The sequence below is a fragment of the Pongo pygmaeus genome, chromosome 12 (genome assembly GCF_028885625.2).
Source record: "Pongo pygmaeus isolate AG05252 chromosome 12, NHGRI_mPonPyg2-v2.0_pri, whole genome shotgun sequence".
Taxonomy (NCBI): Eukaryota; Metazoa; Chordata; class Mammalia; order Primates; family Hominidae; genus Pongo; species Pongo pygmaeus.
The window spans coordinates 102,024,894-102,044,611 of NC_072385.2; the positions used below are offsets into that span (position 1 = coordinate 102,024,894).

The 19,718-nt window shown below is 33.7% G+C and overlaps 1 protein-coding gene across 3 annotated transcripts in view; it reads left to right on the forward strand.

Moving 5' to 3' along the window:
* MEMO1 (mediator of cell motility 1) overlaps positions 1 to 19,447 on the forward strand; it is a 142,758-nt gene extending 123,311 nt beyond the window's left edge. For all 3 annotated transcript variants that reach the window (XM_054473278.2, XM_063648849.1, XM_054473280.2), the window contains 3 exons: positions 3,828 to 3,904; positions 17,456 to 17,560; positions 18,781 to 19,447. In XM_054473278.2, coding sequence (XP_054329253.1) covers positions 3,828 to 3,904; positions 17,456 to 17,560; positions 18,781 to 18,912 — 314 coding nt within the window. In that variant the 3' untranslated portion in view covers positions 18,913 to 19,447. The remainder of the gene's footprint in view (positions 1 to 3,827; positions 3,905 to 17,455; positions 17,561 to 18,780) is intronic.
* The last annotated feature ends 271 nt before the right edge of the window (positions 19,448 to 19,718 follow it).

Consider the following 19,718-nt stretch of genomic DNA (forward strand, 5'->3'; position numbering starts at 1 on the left):
TTCTTTTACCTTTTGTTTTAAGGTACTTAATGGTTCTTGTACCATTCATTGTTATGTTTGTCCTCATTGGTTGATTGTTGTGTGTTAAACAGACATCCCTGGAGCTTATTCTCCACACTCTGTGAATCCACTCATTAATCACCAGTCACCTTTGGAGATGGGAAAATTACTTACCTGTATTTCTTTTTCTCAGAAAGCGTGCTCTGGAATGGATTCACAAATGAGCTACCCTCCTTCCCTCAAAGAGTAAGGTTTCTGCTTTACAGGATTTTTTTCTTGGGTTATTTTTCCTCTCATCTTTTGAATTTGAAAAGAACTGAGGGAAGGCACCTGAAGAAACTACTGACATACTCACTAGGGGAGTTCCAAAGCTTGTGCTGCCCCTAGGGGCAGTGTCAATGGCTCTTAAAGCTAGAAAGCTCATACTTGGAGTTGAAACAGGGGCTCAAAGAATCCATTTTCCCAGTGTACCTTCTGAAAGGATAAGTTTCAGGTAAGTAATTTTCTCTTACTATGTGATATGCTTTATTCATACTTATAAAGTACAAAAATCCAGTTCTCCAGGTACATGGGCAATTGTATTTGTTTATAGTTTAGATTCATAACCTTTACTGAATGTCAGAAACACAAAAACTTATAAAAATAAAATATATTTGCTCATGAGATACATATAATTATAATTTATTTTAAGTCAATAATACATTTTTAGTTAAAGGTGTATTTATGATCAGTTTATTGTGCTTGTGCTATAATTTTCTTTATTATTAAATAAAATTTTGAGACACTTTTAAAATAATAAAAACCAAAAAGTGGTATTTTAAACTCAGTTTCTAAGTGATGATTGACTAAAGTTGTGTGTGTGTATGCAAACATACGTAAATACACACATACATATAGGCTATGATGATGGCAACTATTTACTTCAAATTAGATGCCTTCTGTATGTATATTGACCAGAATACATTGCTCAAGTGATTTTTAAATGTTTATATAATTTTAAAAAATTACCATGAGACAATTTGAGCTGTTACAACTAAAATATTTTTTCAGTGTAGTAGTTATATGTAGTGTGGATTTAGCTACTTAATTGAAACATTCTTTAGAGTCCTTCAAATATTTATAGTCAGTTTTTCAGTTACTAAATATGAAGTGGCTACTAAAGAGTAACAAAAAGTAGATAGCATTTACTCCCATTGGTTCTCTGTGCATTTTTGCATTCTCATTAAATCCCATGCCAATCCAGTATTTTAAAGTATTTCCTCTTTTTTTCCTTCAGAAACAGCTTTTAAAAAGTGAAAGTTACATAGAAAATGGTCCATATGAACAAGATAGCAATTTAAATTATAGACTTTTCACTTACTGTTAAGTCTGGGTTGACCAACTTCAGCCATTTGGAACAGCTCTTTACTTGGAATTAAGCAGAAAAGACTTTTGAGTAGCAAACGACTATCATGAAGTATATGCATTTTTCTCTGAACCTGGGAGTAGCTGTAGATTATGTCCCAGTTTCAGGGCTTACTGATAGTAGCCAAAACTAATAGCTATTTCCAGAAGCAGGGAAAAGAGAATGTATTAGTGTAAACCTAAAGCAGTTCAGGTTCAAAGAATTGAGGTGTATACTACCTTGATTTCCTCCAAGAATATTGTTCTTACTATAGTGAGAGTGAGTCAGAATATTCTTGTCTAAGGTGTTCATTTGTTTCAGAAAGATTTTGGACAGCTTTGTCAAAATAACTTTGAAATAGAAGTAAAAATTTAGTATCAAATGAATTGAATCGATAAATTTTTATAACTGCACTTTAGATTTGGCACTGAGCAGCCTTCTCACAGCCACCTGGCAATGAGAAAAATAGTGTCAGGCTGGGCGCGGTGGCTCACGCCTGTAATCCCAGCACTTTGGGAGGCCAAGTCAGGTGGATCACTTGAGGTCAGGAGTTTGAGACCAGCCTGGCCAACATGGTGAAACCCCATCTTTACTAAAGATACAAAAATTAGCTGGATGTGGTGGCACATGCCTGTAGTCCCAGCTACTCGGGAGGTTGAGGCAGGAGAATCACTTGAACCCGGGAGGCAGAGGTTGCAGTGAGCCGAGACTGCACCACTGCACTCTAGCCTGGGCAACAGGGTGAGACTCCATCTTAAAAAAAAGAAAAATAGTGTCAGTTATATAGTTATTAGATAATTCTCATTGTTAGTTATGTATGAAGTACTAATATGTACATTCTTTACAGAAAAATAAAGCTATACCTTACTCTAAATTTTAAAAGAAATGTTTAATGAATTATCAATATAGAGGCATTAACGATAAATTCTCATTGTTTTAAGAATTTTTTTTTTTTAGTTCAAAGACTATAGTTGATCTCATAGCTAAGGTAACATGCAGTAATCTTTATTGTTTTATTCAGGAAGCAGATATTATTTCAGACCCTATTGCCCAATTCTAGGATATCAGTTAAGTTATAAGATGCAATACTGAGTGAATAATGGCTCTTGGGAGAGAATAAGGACTGCTACATTGAGTAATTATATTACTGTATACGAAAAGTTAAAATGTGAACATTAAGGAAATATGACATATTTTAGAAAGATGACCATCAAAGGTGATCGGTATCAACAAATGAATGAAGTATTTCAGTTCTGTGATGTGTGGTTTTTCGAAAAAGTACATCAAAGAGGGTTTTATAATTTTGCACTGCCCATCATTTACATAAATTTTTTAGTAAGATGAACAGAAAACTTAAAAATCTTAATTATCCAGCTGAAGAGTTCCATGTCTTCAGGTGCGAGGATGGTAACTGGATATATCAATATTGCTCTAAACATGAAGCACAAGACACATGATGTGTGTACTTGATTTGTATGGTCTAATTCCTTTAGAAATGCATTTTGGTCAATCTTTAACATTAAGGAAATACAAAAGTAATGAGTTCTTAGAAAAAAGGCACTGCTGAAAGATAGATTTAGGTGTATCTGAAATACGTTGCAGTCAGTTGAGTAACACTCCCCATAATTAGTTAAGAAAATTTTTAACTTGATTTTCATGTAACTAGTAGGAAACAGAATTTATTTTCTGAGACTTTTGTTTTCTGTCTTCTCTTTAAGCTTCTTTCATTTTACCCTCTCTGTTCTTTGGAGAATAGCCAAAACATTGAATGTTCTATGCTTATAATCTTATTGAGATTTTATGTCAGGGTAGGAATATTTATTATATTTATATTATATTTACCCTTTTGTGTATTCTGTTCACATTGCATAAGGCACTTGTATTGATCCTTTTCCAAGTAATGCAAAAATGAGATAATTTTTAAAAAATTTGCTTCATAAAAGTCACACAAGTCACAGTATTTGTGACCTCATGTTTTTTTTTGTTTTTTTTTTTTTTTTTTTCCCTGTAATGGAGATCAAAACTTTGTACAGCAAAAGCTAAGGCTTTTAGTGATTTGTTATACCAAGATAGTTTTCTTAAACCAAATATTCTTAAGTAATATTCTTTGGGTTTACTTTCCAATATAGACTGATAAAATGTTTAACAATGCTTCTAACTTTTAAGCTATTTTGTTTCCTTAATCTTGTATTTCTGGTGATTTTAAGGTTTCTACAATTTGAAACAGTTCTTAACATCATAAAACATTGGTGATATCATTTCTTTATTACCTTCCCAAATACGCCTTTTATTTTTATGTACAAGGGCTCTTGGGAATGATTCTCTCAGAGGCTTAAGCTGTGCTTTGCCTTTCATGAGAACTGAAATTATTTGGTAAGCGCTTGCTTTCTTTTTAGCTTCTAATTTTTCCCTATTTTATTTTGTACATGATATTTGTTTCAAGGTCAAAGGTTCCGTTACAGTTACTATGATGAATCCCAGGGGGAGATTTATAGATCCATTGAACATCTAGATAAAATGGTAAGTCTTTCAGGTGTGGGATTTTAATGCTCTAAGGCTTTTTCTTTAATTTCAGATTAGTAATTCAAGACTTAACATGTTGAAATAATATAATTTTTCCCTATCTTTAAATGTACAAAATGCAATGTGTCATCATATAAATACTGACTATAAGAATAATCCCTATTCTAGTAGGAATTTCCGTCATCATAATTTTGTTTGATTAATGAGAATATTTAAGAATAATATATACGGATTCAAAATACTTTTTAGAGAGGTACTTTAGCTTTAGGGACAATAGGATACTAATACCATTATTTACTGTTAAGCAGTAATAACCATAGCAGATGATGGGGATACCTTGACTCCAATTCCTATTTGTTTCACGACTACCTGAAATATTTCTTTTGAGTCCTTCTTTTGACTCCTTCTGAACAGCATTGTTGTTTTTTAAAATTTATTAAATAACTTAGCATATTTTTAGTTTTGATAGCAGACCAAATTACTGTTCTTAAGTGATGATGAAGATTTTATGAATTAGCTAATAAAAATCTGTATTCTGTTGGAGGAGCTATATGTAAACTTGAAGTAAATAACCTGAAAATTTTAGACTGAAAGTCTTTTATTTTTTAAATTATTGCCCCTTTACCTCTGGAAATAAAGACATCATAGCCTTACGATGACAGTATACAGGAATTCCAATATACGGAAAATGTAGCTAACTTGAATCTTGTCTGCTATGCTGAAGGGATTTATACATATACTTTATTTTAAAATTTAAAATTTCAGGCATGTTTGTTTTGTTTTGTTAATTTATTTTTATTATTTCCTTGGACCAGCAGTTTGACCTGACAGCGGCATGTTTATTTTGGATCTACTTTTTTTTCCTTCAAATTTTTAGAAGCTCTCAAAATCTAAAATTCAATGGAATTAATATTTTAAACATAGTAAACTCACATCATTGATATATTTCTGTAAAATATCCTGTAAATCAGATTTTTATGTATCTAATTTCATTTTTGTTTTGATTTGCATTTCCCATTGATCTTAAGCATACATATTAAGACATTTCTTTTTTCCTTTTTTTAAGAGACAGAGACTCATTACCAAGGCTGGAGTGCAGTGGCACATCATAGCTCCCTGCAACCTGGAATTCCTGGGCTTAAGCCATCCTCCTGCCTTAGCCTCCTGAGTAGCTGGGACTATAGGCACATGCCACCATACCCAACTAATATTTATTTATTTATTTATTTATTTAGAGACAAGGTCTCACTCTGTGGCCCAGGCTGGCGTGCAGTGGTGTGATCTTGGCTTACTGTAGCCTCTACTTCCCCGGGCGCAAGAGATTCTCCCATCTCAACCTCCCGAGTAGCTGGGACACAGGCGCCTACCACCAAGCCCATCTAATTTTTGTATTTTTTGTAAAGACAGGGTTTCACCATGTTGCCCAGGCTGGTCTCAGACTCCTGAGCAGAAGTGATCTGCCAGCCTCAGCCTCTCAAAAGTCCTGGGATTACAGGCATGTGACACTGCACCCAGCTTTCTTCTTTTCTTTTCTTTTCTTTTTTTGTAGAGACAAGGTCTTGCTTTATTGCCCAGGCTAGTTTTGAACGCTTGGCTTCAAGCAACCCTCCTGCCTCCCAGAGTGCTGGGATTACAGGCGTGAGCCACTGCACTTGGCACATATTAAGACTTGAACTTTATGGCCTGGAGCCTTCAGGTATCTATTAAAAGGAGCTATAAAAAAAGCATAAGAAAACAAAATTATTTTTACAGATGCAAATAATTTGTTTTTTTCTCTTCATTTGTCTTTTTGCTCTTTTTACGAATTCTTAGTGTATTATCTTGTTTTTGGGCCATTTGGATTTTTATTTTTTCCCTTTTTCTGTTTTTTTTTTTTTTTAAGACAGGCTCTCACTCTATCACCTAGGCTGGAGTGTAGTAGCACCATCATGGCTCACTGCTGCCTCAACCTCCCAGGCTCAGGCAGTCCTCCTACCTCAGTCTCCTGAGTGGCCGGGAGCACAGATGCATACCACCACACCTGGCTAATTTTTTTTTTGTAGTTTTTTGTAGAGACGAGGTTTCGCCATGTTGCCCAGACTGGTCTGGAACTCTTGAGATCAAGTGATCCACCCTCCTTGGCTTCCCAAACTGATGAGGTTACAGGCATGAGCCACTGCACCTGGCCTGGATTTTTCTTAAAAGGAATTTCAATTTGTTGTTCTAAACACAGAATTTTTAAATATAATTATATTCTTACCTAGCTAAGGAGTACAATAGATATTGATCCTACTGTCTTTTTTTCTTGAAGTGCTATGGTAGTCATAATATTTTTTCTTTTCCGTCTTTTCTTTCTTTTCTTTTTTTTTTTTTTTTTTTTTTTGTGAGACAGTGTCTCCCTCTGTCACCCAGGCTGGAGTGCAGTGGCACAATTACAGCTCACTGCAGCCTCAACCTGCTGGGCTTAAACAATCCTCCCACTTCAGCCACCCAAGTAGCTGGGACTATAGACATTTACCACCACGCCAGGCTAATTATTTTTATTTTTATTTTTTAGAGACGGGGTTTTGCCATGTTGTCTAAGCTGATGATACTTATTTTAATTTTTTAAATAACACAAATAATTTTAGGATTTACTCATAAATAGTACTAAATATAGCAGAACAGCTCTAACTTGCTCTCTATGATCATTGACAGATTATTTTAATACTCTAGTTTTCATTTCCTTATCTGGAAGAAGATAGACTTGGACTAAATGGTCTCTAAATTTAAATTCTGTCAGCTTATAAGTCTTCAGTTTGTTCAAATCAACTCTACCAATGTGTTAAGCCTTATGCATATGTTTTAGTACAAGATTATTTGGTCTAAAGTAGATCAAATATTTTAGTAAGGAATCTGGATTTGAATGTATAAATAGAATATATCATGTAGTATATTTTATTAAAGCCAAATGTAATGAATGTAAACTTGGTTACTTAGTGTGTTTATCATATTTAAACTTACCTTAGTTGCTACTTTAAATCCAATTGTTGTCCAATACTTTTACCTTTAGAATTTTATTTGGATTTTAATGTATTACCTTCTCTTTTGGCTTCCTGATGTTTTCATTTCAGTTGATTAACTCTCCTTTGACTTCTAGTCTTTTTATTCTGAGGTTTAGTTCTCAGTTGCCTCAGAAAACTTTTTCTGGCTTTCTCCATATAGCAAATGATTGATTGTCAAAGCAAATGGTTAATGGGTATCTGCTATACGTCCGGTACTCTGTGCAGTATTGAGGACATAAAGAAGAGAAAACATAGTCTGTGACTTAATGGAGTCCAGTGGTTGGACATACTTACAAAGAAGCCATTACAATATAGAGAGCCGAGAGACATGTAGGTGGTAGAATGAAAAGGACTTTAGGGATTAATTAGGTGTGTCATGTTAAGGGAATGGTGGGATGCGGGATGATTTCTGGCTTCCATGTGTACATAGATGCTGATACTCACTAATACAGGGACTATAAGAGGGACAGATTTAAGGAAAAAGATGAGTTCAGTTTTATACATGGCTTTTGTGTTATGTTTAGAACTGCACTTTTTGATACTGTAGCCACCAGTCATGTATTTATTGAGTACTTGAAGTGTGGTTATACAACTTGAAATATACTGTAAGTGTAAAATATACACTGGATTTTGAACATGTATGAAAGGAACAAAAATATCTCAGAAATCTATCTTGATTATATTATAAAATGATACTGCCAGATTGTGTTTAATAAAATATCTTAAAATTAATTTTACCTGTTTATTTTGTAAATATGGCTACAATAAATTTTAAAATTACATATATGGCCTGCATTATATTTTTATTGGACAGTACTGGTCTAGAACATGAAGGTAGGTCTGGATGGAGATAAACATTTTGAAATTATTGGTCTATGAGGAGTGGATGGGAAGAAAGGATGTTAATGCCATTGTTTAGAGAGTCAATCTCCAGAGAGAGTATAAGGAGTAGGAACAAAGGGGGAGTTAGATCAGATGGACATACCAGCATTAAGTGGAAGAGGAGATAAAGCAGAGCCAGTAGAGTTCTGCTTAGAGAGAACTGAGAATGAGCAATATCACAGAGAAGATGAGCTTTATTTAGCAAAGAGGGAGGAAGAGTATCAAATGCTGCACAGAGGTGAATTAAGAACCTTGCAAGAGCAGTTTCAGTGGAATCAGGTTAGAATCTAAATTGGAATGAAGAGGCAAAAACCAAATGTGAAAAATTATTCTCTATTAGTTTGAGTATGACAGAAAGGAACAATGTTTAAATGTTAACTGATTTGGTAGATGGGGAGATCCAGGGAAACACAGTCACAGGAGGAGTTTTTAAAGATGGAAACTGTGAGATTACTTCAGAATTTCCAGTAACATTAATCCCTAATTTGAGGTCTTGGAGAGATTTGACTTAAGATTATATCAGCTATATGATTCTCGTTTCTCCTCGGTTTAACCTTTCTTGTCTTACATTTTATTCATTTAGGAAAGAATCTATAAGGAGGAATGGCTGTATATATGTGAAATATAAATTATTAATGGTATGCATGTAAATTTTCCCCTGTCATTAAAATTATCTTTTTTTGGTTAGGTAACCATACAGAAAATAATTTTGAAAGACACCTCAGTACTAAAAATTTTCAAAGTAAATAAAGTCTTCCTGGACATGGTCTTTAGCAAGTTTGTACTAAATTTTATGAAAGTAATGCTTTTTGCACCAAAAACGTAAGAGAACTCCTGCCAGAACCACGTTCTCAAACACCATACATAATTTCCACTTGGATGTCTTATAAACAGCTCATACTAAACATATTCCAAACGGAATTCCTGATTACCTATTCTACTCATAGACTTTCTTAATTCAAATAATGGTGGTCCTATCCTTCCACTTTCCTAACTGGTCTTCTTAGACCTACCCTGGTATTCTTCAGTCTCAGGTGGCTTAAAGTAGGAACCAAAGCAATTATTTTAAAATCTAAATCAGATCATGTTACTCTTCTGCCCCATATCTCCTGTAAAATTGCCCCCTTTCAGTCAGAATAAAAGCCAGTGTCTTTACAATGGGTAGGCAAAAAGGACCAACATGATTTGCAGCCCCCAAATGTTAAGAGCCCTCCATTTTCTTACTTTTACTCTTCCTTCACTCTACCGTGGACACACTAATCTCCTTACTGTGCCTTGATAATGTCATGTATCTGCCTAGCTTAGGGCTTTTGCCCGTTTTGCTTAGCTCTTACCTTCTCAGTGGGGCCTTCTGACTACTCTATTTAATTTTGCATCCTACATCCTACCCTTGCAGCATTCCCAGTTCACCGTACCCTGTTCCACTTTTTCTTCTAAAAAACTGAATACTTAATTACATTTCTGTCAATCAGGATATTTGTTTTGTTCACTGATGTATACAAAGTGCCTAGAATAGTGATTAGAATATAAGTAGGTGGTCAATACATATTTTTCAAATGAATAAATTAATGGATATAATCTTCCTGTATGCAATTTAAAAACATGACTTTCCTAACTGTAACATGTAAAGGAAATAAAAGGAATTTATAATAAATATATATTTAAGAATGTAAATGCCCAGTCACAACTAAATTAGAAGGTACAATGAAGTATTTAAATATTTATGAATAGTATTATTAATGTAAAAACAGCTACAAATACACACTTACACATGTATATATTAGTGACTGAAATTACTAAGTGCCATTGCTAGTGACTTGATTTTCCAAAATGGTGAACAATTCTTAGTAAACTTGTAAACAAAACCAGTACAGTCTTCCCTCACTTTACATGATAGTTTTATTCCTGGGAAACTCATTGTATATTAAAATCAATGCAAAACTTATTTCTGTTTGTATATGAAGTGGAATTAATGTACAGATAATTAAGGCTGTAGATATTCTGTAGTCTTATGGATGGAGAACAGTCTTTGTGTATGAAACTGTCTTGTGTCAGCATCCCTGGAATCCCACTGAGTCCCAATAGCATCTTCAAATTATTGTGACAGCCAAAAAGCATGCATCATTTTCCATTAGCCTCCTTGGATGAACAGCTGTTCATTGACCTTACCCTGCTGTATTTTTATTCTAGGTATTTGTTACTGCATGACTTATTCGTTTGTTGATTTGTCTTGGGGTTATCTCCCTCACTGGATTATATAAGCTTCATGAGAACAGGGACTTTGTTCATTTTCCATCCCAGTGCCTGTCAGTGGGCATGCAATATATACATTTGTTGAATGAGTGACGGATAAATGGATGGGGGGAGGGTGGTGAGAAATGAAACTTGAAGACTCTAGAACAGCTATCTTGAAGGATCTTACATAGGGAAGTGATAAAGTTGGTTTTGTATTTGAATAGATCATATGGCTGCAGTGTAGCAAATGGGTTGGAAGGAGGCTGGAGGAGATACGTGTAGACCAGTTAGGTAGTCCAGATGAGAAACTATGGTAATTCAGACAGTGGGTGGGGTGGTGGTGGTAGAAGAGAGGGACAGAAATGTCTATATTCAGTATATTTAGGAGACAAATTGATGGTGGGACTTAGAGGTGGATTGAGCTTGCGGGGTCAAGGAAATGTCAAGGATGACTCCTAAATTTTTGGCTATGCCGCTGGTTGGATGGTTGCATTATTTATTTAGGCCATAAGGACCAAAATGTTTTTGAGGGGGGCAGGAAGATAATAAATTCTATTAGGGGTATGTTATGTTTGCTGTTGCCTTTAAGACATCTAAGTAGAGATGTCAATTAGGTAAACATTTGGATTTTCATTTTGCCAATTAGTTTTGAGTACACACACATCCTGAGGCGTTGGTGGAGATACAGCAGTAAACAAACATGGTTCTTGCTGTCATAAAGCTTCTAATTGGAGGAGATACATGTTAATTTTAAAAGGTAAGGAAATATATTAATTAGTTTCAAGTAGTAATGTGTGCAGAAAATACCTAAAAAGGTAAATGATGGTAAATGATTAGAGGCTGTTTTGGATTGAGTGGTCTGAGAAAGACTACCTTGAGGATGAAAATTAAAGTGAGTTATGAATGATAAGAAAGCAAATCAAGTAAAGATCAGCGGGAAGAGCATTTTAGACAGGAGAAGTTGCCAGTGCAAAGACCTTAAGATTGGAAAGAAGCTGGTGTGTTAGAAGAAAAGGAAAAAGCCTGTGTTGTGGGAGTATGGTGTGTAAGAGTAAGAAGAGTGGTGTGTATAAAAGAGGCAGGGAGCTGATAATATAGGGTAATAATTGAGGGTAAGAACTTTGTATAACTACAATAGGAAGTGAAATGATATAATTTGAATTATTTTTAAGGTCACTGTGGTAGTTGTGTGGCAAATGGATTACACAGGAGGGTCAGAAGTAGCAACAATGGGGCTGGGGGCGGTGGCTCATGCCTGTAATCCCAGCAGTTTGGGGGGCTGAGGCGAGCAGATCACTTGAGGTCAGGAGTTTGAGACCAGCCTAGCCAACATGACGAAACCACCTTTCTCCTAAAAATACAAAAATTAGCCGGGCATGGTGGTACATGCCTGTAGTCCCAGCTACTCGGGAGGCTGAGGCAGGAGAATTGCTTAAACCCGGTAGGTGGAGGTTACAGCGAGCTGAGATCGCACCACTGCACTCCAGCTCTGGGGACAGAGCCGAGACTCTGTCTCACAAAAAAAAAAAAAAAAAAAGGGAAGTAGCAACAATGGGCCATTGGCAGAAGTTCGAGGGAGAGATGATAGTAACTTGGACTGTGGTGATGTTGGTGGAGGTAGAATGAAGTGGATGGAGGTCAGATCTTTTCAGAAATAAGAGTCAAAAGGGCTTTGCTAATGGGTTGACTATTTTGGTTTGGAGCTCAGGAAGGCTTTCAATCGGACTAGAGATGTAAGTTTGGGAGGTCTCAGTAGATCATTAAAGCCAGGACAGAGATGAGATTGCCTACTATAGTAATCATTAACCTTGTCATTACAACAGAACTCACTTGTGGAACTTTGTTGAAATTTGCTGAGACCCTGTCTCAAAAAAGAAAAAAGAGAATAAATTGTACAGTAGAACCACTTAGCCCAGGTTGACTTTGACTTATCTTACTTTAGATATCCCAAATTACTGGAACATAATTTTAAAAATTTTATTTAAATACCCTGGAATATGATTTCTGAATAAATATTGAGTATTTGCTTCATATTAAGTTAAGTTTGCATCTGACTTATCTTACTTTAGATATCCCAAATTGCTGGAACATAATTTTAAAAATTTTATTTAAATACCCTGGAATATGATTTCTGAATAAATATTGAGTATTTGCTTCATATTAATATGCTTGAATTTAATATTTGATTTTAACATTTGGACTTGGAGTTTATTTCTGTGGTCCATTTGTTGAGATATTTTTATTTATATATAGAATTTTTAAATGGCTCATAAGTGTTCTATTTTATTAGTATACTGTTGATTCAACTTACAAGTCAATTCTGGGAGTTAGAATACATTGGTCAAAATAATAAGACCCATGTATGGTTAGCTCTAGACATAAACTTAGGTGTGTTTATATTACCTATATATATATGTACACTTGCTGTTAGGCAGACTTAAATATTGTATTGTCTTAATTGATTAATCAGATGGTGAATGTACTTTTGCATATTTCTTTTCTAAGAGATTATTTTGTATTATAAATAATTTAAATCATTTGAGAACCAATATCTTAGTTTTCATATGTGATCTTTTCAGACAAAATGTACTTGGATGGTTCTCTGTATAAGCATTATAAAAATGTTAACAATTTTGAATTCCAATAATATACATTTTGGAAGTTTGATAGAGTAAAAAGAAACTAAGTATAAAATTTTAGATTACATCTGTTCAAAATTAGCATGTTAATTAAGTTTTGGTCCTTTTTAACTGAAAACTATTACTAAATATAGTTATTACAAGGCTAGAAAATAAAACCATTTCTAAGTTGCAAAAGAAAAATAGCTATTCTTATTGCAAAATGTTTATATTTCTAGCACTTGAATATCTTAGAAATTAATTATGTGAAAAAACACATAAAATACAGGAGAACAAATTACCGAATGTAGTTGGGAAAAACTATGTAACTGTAGCATAGGATATCTAAACTCTGAAAGTCTTGTAATTTTATTGGCTATAGACCAATGTTTTTGGTAATTAGTACTTTGCAATGTGAATAATTACTGTGACTAAAGCAGAACCTAGTTGGAGATACTGATCTTGTAAACTTTACTTTCTTGAAATATTAGTCATAGTTATTCATATGAGATGGTCATAGGTTATCATTTTTATTATATTACTTTTTTTGGTGTAGACTAGTGTTTCATTATGGACATTGGCAAATTATGATTCGGCAAGGATAATATGAAAATGTCATTGTATTCATCTGTTATAACTTCTTTTTCTTTTAAATTTATCAGTTACTTCACTTAATTTGAACGTGAGCTACTTTTCTTCCTTCCTACTATTTTAAAAGTGAAAATTGTTCCTTTGTCACCTCATACTTCTTTCTCTTGAACCTAAGCCAATAGCTTCTTAGTAAGTTTTATAACATCACTTATAAGATAGCCATTTATTAGTACATTACTTAGCACTGCTATTTTTAAGGTGAGTTTTTTCCATAAAACTTTCACTGTTACTATTTTATCTTGATGCCTCTTAAAGAAACTAGAATATTTCCTTTTCCTACCCCACATCACTAAATATATACTTATCTGCAAATATAAATGTATATTCTTTAAACTATAAACCCACAAATCTAATGATTCGATAATATGGTGTTAATTATGTGGTTGGAATTAAAACATATGATTCTGGTTTTTATTTCATAAGTGCCTCTAAAATGTTTTGCTACTCCTTTGTGTTTGTTACTTTTGGGAGAGATTTCCTTCTGGGTGATAATTTTTAGATTGTCATTTTATTAAATGTAGGTAAACTTTTTTAAAGAGGGAAGATAATTTGTTGTCTTATCAGAGTCCTGAATCTGAGCTTTGTCAGTTAATACTGCCTATTTAGTTTAGGGTTGCCACTTGGAATTTGACATCACAAATATTCACTGATTACTTGAAGAGTCAACACAATGATAGATTGGCTCACCCCCTAAATTTAGGGAGTTAGTTAGCTTTCAATTTGTGGATTTGTTTCTGAAACTTAAATTCCTCAGAAACCTGTATCCTTGATGGATGGGCTTTTGGTGTTTATAATGTCTGCCTTATATCTTAGAGCTGAATGGGTAGTATAGTGACCCATTTCACTCCTCCACATTAGGTTAAGTTTATGTAAACAATCAAATTTTCACTATACTAGGCCTTAGGAAGCTCTCATTGCCTGGACTTTAGACTCACTGATCATATCTTCTACTCTTTTAAGAAATAAAACAGTTAATTCAGCATAATTGGGGAAGGATATTCTTTTTCATCTTCTTGGACTTTTGCTGACAGCATTGAACTAGCATTTCTATCTTTTGGAATTTTCCTAATAGTAATCTCATAGCTGTTAACATAAAAACATAGGTATATCTAAAAGTGTATTTGCCAGTATCCTGTATTAGTTAATAATATTCAATTTCTAAATTTTATCATTATTGCTTTTGTTTGCATACTTCATGAATTTTTCAATTAGAGAGGTTCACTTATGAGAAAAGCCTTAGTTTTCCCATCTTTCCTTATAAAGAGGCATACCTCTTAAACCATCACTTGTGTCAGCTGAGTATAATTGAATTAATTTTTACACTAGTAAGTTTATAGCCCACTTTAAATAATTAAAATTTTTGTACATTTAATTTCTTAACTCCCATCATCTCAATTTTGTATTTTCTCTCTTGTAATTTAACCAGTATATCTTCATTTTTAACGGTTTACTTAGTAGTATTTCTTCTGCATTTAATCTCCTGTTTTTCTATATTAGGTTTTCTTGACCAGTTACTTTGAATTCTTGGTCTTCTGAAATGTGATTAGTTTTCTTCTGTTTAAATTCATATCAGTATATAAATGTGATGTTTGTTCTGAATGTGCTTTGAGATTTTAATATTAAAATGTACATTAGAATCTCAGTGTCACATTATTTATTAATGAGTGGATTTATATTTAAGGTAAGCTGTCCTAGATAGACTTCATTCAGGAGCATTAAAAGTTCACCTACAATGTGTATGCAAGTTGTAGCTATGTAAGTGTTCAAAGAATTGTTAATATGAGTCTTGTTATACTTTAATACATCAGAGTAGTCAGTGAGAAAGAGCCTACAATTAGAAATTTAGAATCAGGACTTTTGCCTGTTTTGTGCCTCTGTTCATTTATCTCTAGGGGAGTTATATCTTGATCATCCATTATTTATGGAAGAGATTTATAATTCCATCTCTGCATTACTACAATCCATTCTTGGGTTAGAAATGTACTGTAATGTTTTTGGCATCAGAATTATGATATAGTTTATATAGGTTTAACTTTGTGTGTGTGTGTGTGTGTGTGTGTGTGTGTGTGTTTGTGTTTTGAGACGGAGTCTTGCTCTGTCGCCCAGGCTGGAGTGCAGTGGCACAATCTCGGGTCACTGCAACCTCTGCTTCCCAGGTTCAAGCGATTCTCCTGTCTCAGCCTCCCATGTAGCTGGGATTATAGGCATGCGCCACCACGACTGGCTAATTTTTGTATTTTTAATGGAAATAGGGTTTCACCATGTTGGCCAGGCTGGTCTCAAACTCCTGACCTCAGGTGACCCACCTGCCTCGGCCTCCCAAAGTGCTGAGATTATAGGCATGAGCCACTGTACCTGGCCCATCTTAGGTTTAACTTTTAAGTTTGTATTTCTCTGAGCTTATATACCAAGTGTCGGTGGAGAGTGTTGACCTGGAAGTCCTGTGGTTGGCAGGGGACAACCAACTTAGCATTACAAACTGATTGTGGACCAATCTGAGAGTGGCTAATTGATGTGCAAGCAATTCAAAGTTGATTGCACATGTATATGTCTATGTTTCAGATATATGTGTGTGTGTGTATGTGTGTGTGTGTGTGTGTGTGTGTATGGAATATTGATAATGTTTGTGAAGGAGTTGAATATTCTGAAGGAAAGTTTTTTTATAGAATTAAATTTTGATGCTGCCACTGTAAAATTTCTATGTTACCCACTGATTACTATCATTTTCCAGATGACGTTTACTTTTAATGGATGTTTATCTGATTACTCTTGGTGCTTTTACACTGTACCTGTTTTGTTAAAATGTGAAATAAAAACAAAAACAAAAACAAAGAATAACCAGTTAAGTCCCTAGTTAAACCACCATTTGCGTTTCTCCCACAGAGTATGAATCCAGTTTATTTAATATAAAGTGTTTTAACTGAATAAGAAAATAATATAATTGGTGTATGTATAATTAGCTAGAATCAATAATTTATTTCCCTGACTTGGTGAGTTAAAGTTGCTCTATATTAATGAGTTGTAAATACGTTATTTGAATGTATTTGGAGATTGTAGAATTTAGTGTAAACTAATGTTCAAGTCATAGTGGTTGTTTTAACAATAGTGTAACAAATTTTATTCTGTATTAAGATGTTGAAAACAAGGCATTCTGGCTTAAAGAATAAAGAGATAAAAAGCTTTCCTTTATTATTAATCTTGTTCATAAGAGATCTGTGTTGTAGGCCGGGTGCGGTGACTCATACCTGTAATCACAGCACTTTGGGAGGCTGAGGTGGGCAGATCACTTGAGGTCAGGAGTTCAAGACCAGCCTGGCCAACATGGTGAAACCTGGTCTCTACTAAAAATACAAAAATTAGCTAGGTGTGGTGGTGTGTTGTCTGTAATCCCAGCTACTCAGGAGGCTGAGGCAGGAAAATTGCTTGAACCCAGGAGGCAGAGGTTGCAGTGAGCCGAGATCGCACCACTGCACTCCAGCCTGGGTGATGGAGCAAGACTCCATCTAAAAAAAGGAGATCTGTGTTGCTTAAGCCTGCCTTTATTATCAGCTTTAAATTAATTAAAATATGTTAACTTTTTTCTTAGTTTGTGGCATTTTCTTCCACAAACCTAGATTATTTAATGCTGGTGATTTAAAATACCTTACACAGTTGATATTTAAGTATATGTTATGGAAATAGTTCAATTAAAATTATCTCTTGATTTTTCATGCCAATAGCAGGCAGAATATAATGGATATGGAGAAAACAGCCACAAAATAAATTAAATTTTAGGTTTCATACACAAATTTTCACAGCAGATTTACTTTTGTGTATTCTTTCTATGGAAGAAAGATATAATATTATGAAATGTTTGAGGATTGTGAGCTAAATGAAAACTGGTTAAAGTAGTATAGAAACATACCCGGAGTTTGGAGAAAATAAACTGGGGATTAAAAGTTTTCTTTTAATAGAGAGTTGACTATAATGGTGATAGCTTTGATGAACGAGTTTGATGTTTCACAAGGTTTATTTAATCTATTTTCTTTCTCTCTAATTGAAGAATTATGTTTAAGTAACAGTTTTAAAATATAATTAGGAAATAATAAATATTGTCTTCTTTTATTTTTTTCTTCCTCTTGTTTTTTTTTTTTTTTTAGGGTATGAGTATTATAGAACAATTAGACCCTGTATCTTTTAGCAATTACTTGAAGAAATACCATAATACTATATGTGGAAGACATCCCATTGGGGTGTTATTAAATGTGAGTATCCTTAGGAAGCCTTGACTTTTAACATTTGGTCGTATGATATTCCAAAATATCTCATTATCATTGTGATACGATGGCATCATTGGTTTTATGTACCTATGGTCAAGTTTCTTTTTGGTATCTTTAATATAATTTGGAGTTCCATTGCTTTTGGTTACTTGAATAAAGTTATTTATCATTGGAATACAGTTCAGTACTTTCTGTTAAATACAGAAAGTTATTTAGAATAGAGACCCACATTTTCTCTTGACTCTTAGTTCCAATATGCTCTTTATAAATACAAACCAAAGTGACCTCTTAAGAGATATGGTCTTATTAATTTTTTGGTTTTATTTACTGGTCTAGACTCTATAAAAAATAAGTGGAAGATTCTGCTCTTAAACTTTAAATGTTCACGATATAATAAAGCAAGACAGATGATGTGTGTTTTTCTCATTAAAACAAACATAATGTTTATTTCAGTTAAGGAATGGTAAGAGAAGTTTCAGTTAGCTGGATTTTAGAAAAAGAAATAGCATTTTTTTCTTTTAATTATGAAAACTATTAATTTCTTGAATGAAAATATGACATTCATTAAGAAAGAAGAAAGTGTATACTCAGGAATGGGAGGAGAAAGTAACAATGGGCTTATTTGGAGAGGCAGGGAAATAATGGAGAAGATAATGTAGTCCAGAATAGACTAAGTTAGGACCTTAAGTCCAGTATTATTTTAATGTGATTGGAAAGGTAATATATTGTGGGTTTTTAAGAAGGGTTTTTCTTCTAAGCTGTATTGATTGACTCAAAGAAAAGCTTTTCAAGAACTTAAACTAATTTTTGAAAATTGAAGATAGAATAAACTGTACTAATTTCCTAAAATCAAATTGAATCAAATAAAATTTGTATTATAAAGTAAATGCTGAACCAATCTACAATTAAAGTAAAAATCCTAGTATATACCTTTTAGATCTGGATTTTAATTTGTAGGGAGAGGGAGGGTAATGATGACTGATACTTAATTATCAAAAAACAAGATTAGAAGTTATTTGAGAGAAAGATAAGGAATTCTTTTTTTTCTATTTTAATATGATGCAACAAGAGAAATTCAAGAAACAAAAGAGCAAAAGAGATAATCTAGGCTTCAGCTGTGAAGTGGACAAAGTCAAACCACAAACACATTGAGTGCCCACTTTTTTATGTGATGTGTATCCTAACCAAATTTTTCTTTTTTCTAGGCTATCACAGAGCTCCAGAAGAATGGAATGAATATGAGTTTTTCGTTTTTGAATTATGCCCAGTCAAGCCAGTGTAGAAACTGGCAAGACAGTTCAGTGAGTTATGCAGCTGGAGCACTCACGGTCCACTGAAGCTCTGAATCCTCAGGGATGCCACCTGCACATTCTCATACTCTGTCCGGGGTCCCAGCCTAGCCTTTACCAAGATACTGGTCCTGGTTTGGGGGGATTCTGAAACCTCAAACTAATAGAACTTTCTTCTCTTTTTTTTCTAGTAGGTGTAGTCCTTCCTTAATTTCAACTCATTAAAAAATGCTTTATAGTTTAGGGCAGTGGAAGGAAGGCTGGCATCAAAATATTTTGATCAAAAAAGATGACAATGTAAAGGCTCAGTTGTGGCAGACAGTTTTTTGAAAGTAACTTGTAAAGCATTTACCATATCCTAAATTTGCACTCTTTGCAGACTTGTGCACATATATTCCGCTTTCAGAATAGTTTTGCAAATTGTACACAAACAAAAAGGTGGAAGCTTTTTAATAAAGAAATTGCATTTATAAATGATCTGTATTAGAATATAATAAATCTCCAGTTATAGTCAATTACTACCCATGTTGTACAACAGATACCTTCTATTTTAGTTGCTAATAAAGGGCTACACAACTCAAAATAGTCTGATTTAAACTTATTGCTCTGTGGTATATATGAAAATTGTTTTTTATTAATTCCATCTCAGAATTTTTGTTAAAAATGGTAAACCTCAGCTCTTATGTAAAAATATATTAGGATGTATTTTATATTTTATATATTTATATGATTTTTTAAATCAGAAATTAGAATCATATGATCTTAAAGTTAACTTTTTAAATTACATGCAGTTTGCCTTTTTGTCTGTGACATCCCTTTGTGTCATTACTATATTGTAACAGAATATATATTCA